Here is a 12,423-nt window from a genome sequence, read left to right on the forward strand (position 1 = left end):
TGGAATGAAAGTCCTGGCAGCAGCCAAACAATTCAGCATTTCCAGATAGACTCTTGAAAGGTTAGTCAACAAATAAAAAGCCATGGATGACGACTTCGGTCTAGCCACTCCACCATGCACAGTAGCTGAAGGCCTGCAGGTAGATAGGCCTATAGCCAACTCCAGTAATGCCATCAGTGCTTTAGGAAGTTCGAAGCCTTTGATATCGCCAAAGGAAATTCGCCCCCTTCGTAAAGCAACTATGAGGAAAGCAGCAGCCCAGCGTGGAAGGAAACCAGGTCGGACTGGAATGCTAACTGACACCTCAGAAAAGCAGGAGTTGCTGGAAATAGAAAATAAAAAAAAGAAACAAGAGCAACTCTGCAATCCAGGCCTCCAGTAACTGTGTAAGGCAGAAGTGACAAGCTCATCAGACAGTTAAGGATCTGTCATTGAATCATGATGATGATGATGATGATGATGATGATGATGATGACCTAAGTGTAAACAAGGAAGATGCGGAAAATGTGGTAGAAGTTCCCAAAGAAAATGATTACATTATTGTGAAAGTGGCAACAGAAGAAAAAGAAATGCCATTTCGCCATTTTGTAGCACGTGGTAATGCAATTAATATGAAGAAAATATCGCAAATCTGACATACCTTCAAAAGTCACGAAAATATGACTGGCATTTCTCACTTCCTACAGATGCAGAAGCAGGTGAAGTCAATTTAAGTGATATAATTTGCAAACTTCCAAAGCCTTCTGCCGTTGGTGGTGGCACAAAACAGACAGTAGCAATGTTAGTGTCTCCCATTAATATGGGCGCCTATAATGTCCTGTGAAGGTAACACATGAATATTATTGTATCAGAAGAACAAATAAATATTTATAAACTATTTGAGTTAATTTTTAATGATTGCTCACAGTGCCCCATGCCATTGCCCACTCTGCCCCATGATGGGGGTACAGTGAGCATTTTAACATTGTCTCCTTTCAATTCTCTATTCTTAAAATTTACAACAGAAAAAATCTACAAAATTTATAGAGATACTCTTACCTTCTCTACTTAAACGCTGTTTAGAAACTAAACACCCCACCCACGTAAACAAATCCGCTGATTTTTTAACACGAAAAGCTAACTAGTGGAAAAATGATTTAACCACTTTTGTATCCGCTGCAAACAGTGACAATGAGAATCCTCTTGAAGCGTCTTATTGCGTTAACTACAGAATTGCTAAAACTGCAAAACCTCATTCAATAGCTGAAGATTTAGTGCGGCCATGTATAAACGATGTAGTACAGTGCATGCTTGGAGAATCTTTCACAAAAAAAGTCAGTATGGACCATTGTCCGACAATACTATCAACCTCCGGATTAAAGACATGGCAAATTATATCGAAAATGAAATTTTGGGAAGAGTTCATGCCAGTCCTTCTTTTGTGATTAAACTTGGCGAATCGACGACTGATGTTGCCAATGTAGCCATTTTGTTACTTTTCGTCCGTTATATTAATGGGGAGTCTGTAGAAGAGGAGCTACTATTCTGCAAACCCTTAAAAGAGGAACTACGGGAGGAGATATATTTAAGTTAACTGGCGAATACTTTCGCAAAAATGCAATAGACTGGACTCGCTGAGTAGACATTTGTTCAGATGGTGCGAAATCTATGACAGGGTGTTATGCTGTGTTTGTTGCCAAAGTGAAATCGATAGTGCTGAACGCTTCTTGGACACATTGTTGCATTCATAAAGAGGTTCTTGTTTCTAAACACTTGCCCGATGGATTGAAATGTGTGCTGGACGATGCAGTGAAAATAATTAATTTTATTAAGGCTCGCCCTACAAATTCCCTTATCTTTGCAGTGCTTTGTGAGGACATGGGAAGCATTTATAAGTGTTTATTGTCTCACACTGAAGTTAGGTGGCTATCTCGAGGTAGAACTATTTCCAGACTGTATGAGTTTAAAGACGAAGTTTACGTTTTTCTCACCAGCCATGCCTTTCACCAAGCAAAGTGCATGGCAGATGAAATCTGGCTTCAGACTTTAGCTTATTTGGCAGATATTTTCTAAAAAATTAACAGTTTAAACTTATCTCTCCAGGGATCAAATATAAATGTTTATATTGTGCAAGACCATATCGAATCATTCATTAAAAAACTTAATTTTTGGGAAACGTGTTTCAATAGCAATCAAACCGGGTGGTTTGATACCCTTCACGACTTCCTGGTGGAAAATCATTTTTCTTTGGACGAAAATGTCAAGAACATGGTTAAAAAACATTGGAAGGGACCTGGAAAAACCTTCAGAGAATATTTCCCTGCTAAGACCAATGATAACAATTTGATTCGCAATCCCTTCGAACAGTCAACAATTTTAGACCCCACATTAAGCATAGATGAAAAAGAGCAGCTTTTTTAAATTTTCACTGAATTTCAGTTACAGAAAAGTTATAAATCTTTGTCATTAATTGGTTTTTGGTTGAGCTTAAAGGAGTTCCCAGTGTTAGCAAATAGTCGTTTTCTTCATATATCTATTTAAAAAATAAATACAGAAACAGACTTTGTGCTGAAAGTGATTTGAGACTTTATTTAACTTCTGTGGTTCCTGACTTTAAAGCTCTGTGCCATGGAAAGCAGGCGCAACCTTCTCACTGAATTCCAAGGAAGAGGTGAGTAATTACAATGAAAACTTGTATTTATTATTGCAACTAGGCCTACGCGTTGTGTAACTTTTAAGCTGTAACAAGAGTAACTATAGGTTTTAACCATTAAGGGTTAAGTTCATTTAAGGTGATTAAAGCTTTTGCTTGGAATATTTTTTTTATTTTAGTAGGTTATTTTACGACGCTTTATCAACAGCTTAGGTTATGAATGAGATGAAGGTGATAATGCCGGTGAAAAGAGTCCGGGGTCCAGCACCGAAAGTTACCCAGAATTTGCTCATCTTGGGTTGAGGGAAAACCCCGGAAAAAACCTCAACCAGGTACCTTGCCCCGACCGGGAATCGAACCTGAGCCACCTGGTTTCGCAGCCAGACGCGCTGACCGTCACTCTGCAGGTGTGGACACTTGGAATTAAATTTTATGCATGTCTACTGTATGTATATTTGAAAGTCAGTGGTTCACCCAACTCAGATCGTTGTGTATGGGGTTCGCGAGTCGAGAAAGGTTGGGAACCGCTGATCTAACTCGTAATCTGGCAAGAGTTGACATAAGAGATAATTGCATAAACCTTCCCCTAAAGTGCCCGAAAAAGGATAAAATCCAAGAAATAATTTTCGAATTGCAACATCAGAAGTACCCATATTTACAATTCTTACTGCAAATGATATTTGTTCAGTGTGACTGGCGTCTGGCATGAAGTTGGGAATAATATCACTCAAAAATATTTTGCTTTCCATAAAAATTCTGTTTTTCTTTTTCTTTTTCATAACAGTTTGGAAATCATAATTATGGATGCAATCAATCGGAGCTGTGTTCTCATTAATATTACTAACAAGCTGATTCGCGGGAATGTTAGAAACAGATAATGGCAATACCTGACTCAGTCAGTGCTTAGCTGTAAGACTTCCTGACTTGTCTTACCCAGCCTGTTGCTCTACATCGGGTTCCACAATTACTGCTTTAGCAGTGCAATCAGCCTTTTCTAAAATGTCTGCCATTTGAATTTTCAAAGCATCATTTGCGTTTTTAATTTCCAATACATCCTTTTTTTAAGTCTTTGACATTTTCAAGCATATCAGAAACATTTTCAAAAATTGAATCGCTATTAAGCCTGACAGTTTCAACCTGAACTGATTATGAGTGCAAGGGTGGATGTTTAGACAATAGAAGCTCATGTTCCAGTGAAATTACCTTTTTCTGGAAAGCTTGATACCTGCTCCTCACTGGTGTATCCTTCTTTTGGGAGCCTTCGAAGTCTTTGTACAGCCACTGCACAAATAGGACGAGGTCCCTTATGTTCAGCTCACAAATGTTCATCCAGTGCAGATGGAAATGAAAGGCTCAGGACCCAACGCAATTTATAAAACTTTGCCTTCCATAAAAAACTGCACCATAGGAAGGATAGCTAACCTTACTTGGAGACATTATAAAATACGCGTTAGCGTGTTGTACTACACAGACACAGCCATGTTGATCTTCTCTCAAAGATATTATCTTATTTTGGATGTTTCTCTTATCAATATCAGTTGACTACATATAACCATGATCATTCAATGAGTACAGCGAGGCCTCATATATGAATACATATAACATTACTAATTTATTATTACGTAGGCCTATACAGTATGAAATTTATTTTAACACAGATCTCACTGTACAAGAACAAATCATGACATGGATCTTATATAGAGGGAATAAAACTTTTGTTAACAATTATATGTCATTTAGTTATGAGTATTTCCAACTCTTCCATTCCACTGTTAATTTATACTGTTTTCGCTGTAAGAAAAATCCTAATGTAAACATAAGCACGTTGCTGTCATACCCGTGATTGGCTCCCAGTCGAAACACTCACATGACGCAGGAAAATATAGTCCGTATTTGGAAACCATAATCTTGTATTATTTGAAAATAAAAAATTGAATTCTAGTTGCTAAATATGATGAAACATATAACTTCACTCATATGTAAAACGCTATGTAAAAGAAAAGCTACATTTATATTTTGTTATGGACTATGAACGCGGATGAATACCAACAGTAATACCGAGGTAGTCTGTTCTTGTAACAAGCTGGCGTCACTTGAGCTCGTAGTTGTTCACGTAAGCACATGGCTTCTGCATCCTCGGTGTGTGTGGTTATTAATCATAAGAGTGGAAACCCTCTCAAAAGCGGAGAAAAACAAATAGTCTTAAATGTATATAATAAGTTATGTGAGTTGAATCCAACGTTATCTATTCAGAGCAAGTCAATCAGACCGCATCTTCCAGCTGGAAGGGATAACTGACGCAGTTGTGGACCGTCTCATAAATCCTGCCGATGATAGTTCTGATGACTCTAATTGGAAGGAATAACTCCTTTTTCCGGCAGCGATTGACCTTATGCCTAAGTTTAAAATAATTGAATTACAGTAATTATGAAGTAAATGTTTCCTAAGCAAACGAATGCATAGTAGTGAGGTTGACGATAACGGGAAATGTTTAACATGAAACAGAATGTACAGCAGTAGGCGGGAACATGTACTGAGAATCTATGGCGCCAAACAGCGGCCAATGAAGCTTCACTTCAGTCACGTGCTATTGTTTATATTAGAATTTTTCTTACAGCGAAAATATTATACGTCAAATGCTATAGCAGCTTGCGTTTGCACTGTGTTTTAATCATTGATACTTGTTTAGTGCTAGTGATATTAAGGGAAATTATATGTATACCATACATTATAAATAAAGCTAGATATGGATCCAATACTGAAATGACAATATGTCATACATGAAATGAATACAGAAGACGTAATTTGTAGAATTTATAAGGATACACCCTCTTGCTTAAAGCGACATTGAACAAGAAAGCTGTTGGCTGTCTTTATACAATCTATTCAGGTAGTGGTCTTACGATAGATAAATATTTTCCTTTCTTAATTTTGCCTCACAAAAATCATAAGAATAAATTGGTATTCATTATTTATTATTAACATTTTATCAGAATATGCGCAAAAACTATATATTGTACTTAAAACTTCCCTTAGCTACAGGAATATCAAATAATGGTACTGGTACCAAAAATTTCATCTGAATGAGCAGTGAATGCTTCATGGAAGGTGTTATTTCATGTTGGATATTGTGATCAAAGAAACATCTGTAGACAATGTCAAGCTAAGGTGGATTGTTATTGGGTAATGAAGTGTTTGCTGGCAGATCATTCTTACAAAAGCAGTTAGGGCTTTGGAAACGGAAGGGTCACATGAAACGTGAGCTCCAAGGACTGCTTTCTCGTAAGAACTAAATGCAAATCTATGGCATGAAAGTTGATCCACTCTTCATGTAAAATAGCGCCAGCTTTCTATTTTATTTGCTTTTAATTTTTAGGGAGACTTTTGTGACTTGGACACAGTAAAGGAAGAGCTGAAATTGGAAGTCACGGCAGAGGAGAATGATATTTTAACTGATAGGTAAGTGTGGTGTGCATATCTTAACATTTCATTTCTTTCATTGCTGCATTAAAGTTGTCTCACTCAACATTAATTTGTGTTACATCATGGAATGGCTCTTACTACATATACTAAGAATTAGTAATGAAAGACGGTCAAGAATCATATTCAAATAGCAACCACCAGGGTGACACAGTAAATGTAGGCCATGGAAATCATGAAAAGAGGAATTTATGAAGCCCATGAGGAGTTGGATGTTGTAAGTATATAGAAGACACACAAGATTGAGAAGCCTGGAGATTGGGAATCACGATTTGACGACTGCTGTATAATGATGCATAGAAGTATCTATGTATTTATTGTTACTAGTATGAAAGAATCAACATATTTTGATATTGGAAGGACATAGGATATATTAAAATTAAAACTACAACATCCTACTATTGACATCACTAGCACTAATGCCACCAATTCTCTTGCCACTATTGCTATTCCTGGGTAATTCCATGCAAAACAGTATGACGAAAAACATTCATATCTCCAAATTTGTTAAAAATTGTACATTCAACTCTTTATGTCGTACATATTAATCATGTACAAAATTATGTTTGCGACAGCTACCGTTTAAATGTAATGGGCAGTTAAAATATTTTTATTTGAGCACATACCTCTATTTTTAATTTGTTTTCTGACCATAAGAATAATTACAAAATTTTTTTTAAAGATATCGTTAGGTAGCTTACAAAATAGGTTATTAAGATACTATAATTCAGTACAGCTCTGAAAATTGTGTTAAAGAAATTCTAAAATATATGAAAAAAAAAACGCCATTACATAAAATCGAATACTTCAATTCGCATGAAAAAAATTAATGACAATTTTCTAAGCATATTCATTAGGCTGTCAAATTTTCATTATGGGATCTTCAAAATTAAGGAAGTTATAAATTAAAACAACTCACCATGTAAAGAGTGATCTACGCCGCTGCGCCATGCGCCATCATTTCTGCTGGTCACTGCGAGAAGCGTTTCCGCGTTGACGACCGGTGCGCGTACACGTCTTATTTCAACTAGTTTCGATACTTCTGATGAAGCAGAGTAGGGTTTTATTGCTAACTTTCCATTAACTGGAACCACACAGTGAACACTTCTTGTTCTGGGAACAGTCTTGAGGCCGGCAAATCTTTGAGGATTTAGATTTTGTAACTACTTCTTCATGTTTTTCAATGGTGTGAATGACACAATAATTCTCTGTATATTGCATTTTGATCAATCTTACAGCCCTTTGGGAGTTGAAATTAGAGTTCCTGGCTTTTGCAGCGATTCACTTGATTGTAACCCTTACACTGTCACTGGGCCCTTTACCGTGACTAGTTCCAAAGAAATGCCCCTCCACAGGTATTTGAAAATCGTGTTCATGATTGAGTAGATTAACGGATTTTTTTCGTTCTTGTATGCACTAGCTGCTCCATCACTGAAATCATATTTTAGATATTTCGATATGTTTTTGTTTCAGATGTTCTATCATTTTCCTTTAAAAAAACATGAACTGTTGCACTATCGTGAACTAAGCATTTCGAAATTACTGAAAAACAAAGGTCCTCTAAATTACCACCAACTGAATTTCTGTAATATACTGTGAATGGGTGTATTGTTGCTTGAGAAGTACTCCAGTGATGACCTTGTGTAGCATCCTGAATAATGAAACTGTAATTTTCTGAAAAATCACCAATGATAATGAACTCACCGGGATTTATTTCATTTTTCAGCTACTTTAAATAATTTGCTTGGGACTTTGCAGTAAAGATGTGTGCAGTATCTTGAATCTTTTAAGCCAACCAATGAAGTTATTAATGAAATTTACACAGTCACTTTTCACTAAAATCATATTGGCCCTGTCAGTTGTCGTCCATTCCTTGTACTAAATTTCTCTGTAACAATGAGGTCAATATTTCTGATAGATTTCTCATAGGTACATTTATAGTTCCTTACATTCAGAAGCATATGCTCCTTCACTCGTTGAATTTCCCGCCTCTGTTTGTAAACATTCTTTTTCGCTTGTTGATTTGTCGACCTTACTTTTAGTTCCAGCAACTTCACTAATTATTTCAATTTTTGAAATCTTATGGAGAAAGCATTCTCAAATAGCATCACCTATCACTAAATGCAGGACCTTTTTACACATGCTACTTGTCACTTTTCTTTTGCAGACTTGTGACGAATGTTTTTAATGTCCGAAAGTGTTGCAACACCACAGATGAGGCCAATTTTTCGTCTTTAATTTAGGCATATTGAACACTTACAACTTACAATGACAGAACAGATCAAAATCGCTGTCGAAACTGAAAGGAAAAAGTTGCGCTGAGATTGTAAGAGGAAAAAAAAAAACAAACTCTCACGTGAAATCTATTAGCGTACAGTTGAGCAGATGTCGCAACATCTAGCATTTGTCATATCGATCGCTAAGTGCGTGTGTGGGTGTCTGGTATGAGTGCGTGACGTAATACACTGCACGCGACTGATCCTTAATGGCAACATTCGCAGTTCTGGTTTATTTAATATTTCCCAAAGTATTAGAAATCTGATCATAAAATTTTTGTAATAGATTAAGAAATTGTTTATCTCACCGTAAAAAATAGAGCCTGGTAAAAAAATATTCGATTTAAAAATATTAAAATTTCTTTATTTCACTGTAAATTTTAATACATGCTCGAAATAAAAATCTATAATAACTCAGAAGTAAGTTTAAATATATAGAGTTATTGTATTGGCACAATTTTTACGTTGATATAATGAAGCATGTGATTTTAATAATATTTTAAACAATAGTCTACATATCAACTCCCCAAATATTTCACTCTTCATTACTTTTCAACCATTGGTGAGATGAAGTTCATATTAGGCCATTTCACTATTTATTATTATAACATTCATTTACTAGAATATTGAAAAAATCCAGAACTTGATGTTACAAATTTTATAATTTTTTTAGGAATGACCCAATTCTATTCTTAATATTGTAGTTGTAATCCCCTGGTAGAGGGGAAGTGAAGGCCTGATGGTCTTATCTCTACCAGGTTAAATAAATAAATATAATAGATATTATTTTACTTTTAAGTATGATATAAACGTAAATCTGTACTGTAAATATTTTCTAAGAAAATGGATATTGACATAATTTAAAGTATAATATAGGCCTAAATCTAAATCTAAGTACTTCTTTTCTGTCCTCTTTTTTCGAACAATGCCCTCCTTATGCAAATCTAGTCTTTCAGGTGAAGCTCCCTGTAAAGCAGATTTGAATAATTTCAAGGGAAAAATTGTTCCGGGATCGATACCCGGCCCCGGAACAATTTTTCCCTTGAAATTATTCAATGCCCTCCTTTTTCAACCTTTCTGTTCTCTTTTTTTTATCAATGTGAATCTGGTCACCTACTCGAGCCCATATGGGCACACTAGGCAGATATGGGTTAATGTAGGACCAAATCTCTCCATTAATTATTTTTGATAGTATGGTAACTTCAGCATCTATGGCCTGCATGCATAATGTAGTCTGCGATCTATGCTCCTTTCTATAATCTTTTCGCTGTAAGAAAAATCCTAATGTAAAAATAGCACGTGACTGAAGTGAGGTTTCATTGGCCACTGTTTGGCGCCATAGATTCTCAGTACGTGTTCCGGCCTACTGTTGTACATTCTGTTTCATGTTAAACATTTCCCGTTACTCGTCAAGTAGGTCTAACCACCCTACTATGCATTCGTTTGCTTAGGAAACATTTACTTTATAATTACTGTAATTAAAACTCACTTAACTTATTATATACATTTGTCTATTTGTTTTTCTTCGCTTTTGAGAGGGTTTCCACTCCTATGTTTAATAACCACACACACTGAGGATACAAAAGCTATACGAGCTCAAGTGACGCCAGCTTGTTACAGGAACAGACTACCTCAGTATTACTGTTTGTATTCATCCGCGTTCATAGTGCATAACAAAATATAAAAGTAGCTTTTCTTTTACATAGTGTTTTACATATGAGTGAAGTTATATGTTTCATCGTATTTAACAACTAGAATTCAATGTTTTATTTTCAAATAATACAAGATTATGGTTTCCAAATACGAACTATATTTCACTGCGTCATGTGAGAATTTCGGCTGGGAGCCAATCACGGGTATGACAGCAACGTGCTTATGTTTACATTAGGATTTTTCTTACAGCGAAAACAGTATAGGTTGACAATGATTTCTTCATTACTTACGTCACTAATATTGTATTCTTTATAGGTACACTACTTTAATACCATAACCCTGTGATCTGGTATTAAGTTCTAGTTTTCAAGTGTGATTCTTTGTACATTTTATGTTTGTGTATTGTTAAATTAATGTGAAATATTGATAGATGTTACGGTATATTTTTATAATAGTTTTGCAGACCCACATGACAACGCCATATCATCAGAGAACGAAGGTTTTGCACAAGAAGGTCACCTGACCTTTGTTGAGAATACCAAGCATTCTGTTTCCTCGGTAAAAATTTTGCGGGTTCATACAGATGACAAGCGATTCGAATGCGACATTTGTGGAACGTGTTTCTCCAATTCAGGAAATCTGAAAAGACACACCTTGAAGCATGGGGGCGAGAAGCACTTTAAATGTCAAACCTGTGGAAAATGTTTCACACGGCGAGGACATCTCAAAGATCATGGACGTCTACACACAAGCAACAAGCCATTCAAATGCGATGTATGTAGAAAAGGTTTTTGGAAGCCGAGTGACTTAAAAAACCATGAACGCCTCCATACTGGTGAGAAGCCATTTAAATGCGAGTTGTGTGGCAAGTGCTTCTTCTATCAAAACAGTTTAGTAAGTCATGGACGGCAGCATACTGGTGAGAAACCGTTCAAATGTGAAGCCTGTAGAAAGTGTTTCTGGAAGCAGAGTTCCTTAAAGAGTCATGAACGCTTGCACACTGGTGAAAAACCATTCGAATGCAAATTTTGTGGTAAGTGCTTTTCATTTTCTAGTCACTTAAAAAGTCATGGACACCAACATGGTGGTGAGAAATCATTCAAATGCAATGTTTGTGGAAAGTGTTTTTGGGAGTCGAATGCCTTACAAAGCCATGAACTGCAGCATGGTGGTGAAAAACCATTCAAATGTGATATTTGTGGCAAGACCTTTTCGCATCGCAGTAGCATAATCAGCCATGGACGCCTACATACTGATGACAAACCATTGAAATGCGATTACTGTGAAAAGGGTTTTTGGAAGCGGAGTGATTTAAAAAGCCATGAACGTCAGCATACCGGTGAAAAACCATTCAAATGCGAATTTTGTGGCAAGTGCTTCTCGTATCATAGTAGCTTAATTAGCCATGGACGTCATCATATTGGTCAGAAGCCATTCAAATGCCATGTGTGTGGAAAGTCTTTTTCGAAACCTAGTGCATTGACAGGCCATGAACGACAACATACTGGTGATAAACTATTCCAATGCGATGTATGTGGAAAATTCTTTTCCCGTTTGGCCAATTTAAAAAATCACTTACTGAAACATACTAGTTAAAACTTTTTCTTCCTTCATTTTATTGTGCTTTCCGGCTCTAAACTCCTTACAGTTTATGTTTAAATCAAAAATAATTTTGGGAATAAAGCTTGGAAATCCCTTACCCATTATCTTACATAGATGGTAATATAAGCATTGTATTCAAAGATTTTTAATAATGAATAAATACAATTTTTTACTGAAATATTAAACATGCAAAAAAAATTGTAAAAGAATGAGTTATTCAAGATTAACTGTTACACTAGGAATTTGCAAGATGGATTATGAATGTGTGTGCTGACGTGCTGTTATGGGTGCGAAAAGGAGAAGTGAAGTCCTGGCAAAGGTTAAAGTTTTCAGTAGGAGGAGGAATGTATAAACCGAAGTAAAAATCATGGGACAAATTTTTTAATGTGTTCTTTCATTAGTTTTGCTTGAAGATCAGTGTGAAACTGTTTCGTATGTGCATAAGTAGCTGATCGTAAAAATTTGTTTTGAAAAATTTGTAATTTATTTAGATGATGATTTTGCACCACCACTCCAAATTGGGCGCCCATATGTAATCATAGGTCTGGTTAATGTCTTGAAGAGTAGAATTTTTATGTCTGGCTGTACATTTGGTCTTCTGTTAATGAAGGATTATACTTGCCTGGAACACTTCACTTTTTTGTAATCTTCGTTCAATATGATTTTTTCAAATTAGTTTAGTATAGGTGCTCGAAGCCAGCTTATTTCGTAGAATTTCGGCAGCAATTTCCTCTGCCAACATATCTGAGGGATGACATTTTGATAACAGTGTTTAAAAAA

General features: G+C 36.0%; 1 protein-coding gene across 6 annotated transcripts in view; it reads left to right on the plus strand.

Annotated features, from left to right (window-relative positions):
• The window catches only part of LOC138710303 (oocyte zinc finger protein XlCOF22-like), a 71,692-nt gene that overhangs the window by 15,432 nt on the left and 43,837 nt on the right, over positions 1 to 12,423 (plus strand). For 4 of the 6 annotated variants that reach the window (XM_069841098.1, XM_069841095.1, XM_069841096.1 and 1 more), the window contains 2 exons: positions 6,009 to 6,091; positions 10,497 to 11,828. The exons of 1 other annotated variant lie outside the window; for it this stretch is intronic. In XM_069841098.1, coding sequence (XP_069697199.1) covers positions 6,009 to 6,091; positions 10,497 to 11,637 — 1,224 coding nt within the window. In that variant the 3' untranslated portion in view covers positions 11,638 to 11,828. Of the gene's footprint in view, positions 1 to 6,008; positions 6,092 to 10,496; positions 11,829 to 12,423 lie in introns of those variants that run through there. One more of the 6 variants, XM_069841100.1, reaches the window with a different exon arrangement.

The sequence above is a fragment of the Periplaneta americana genome, chromosome 12, assembly GCF_040183065.1.
Source record: "Periplaneta americana isolate PAMFEO1 chromosome 12, P.americana_PAMFEO1_priV1, whole genome shotgun sequence".
Classification (NCBI taxonomy): Eukaryota; Metazoa; Arthropoda; class Insecta; order Blattodea; family Blattidae; genus Periplaneta; species Periplaneta americana.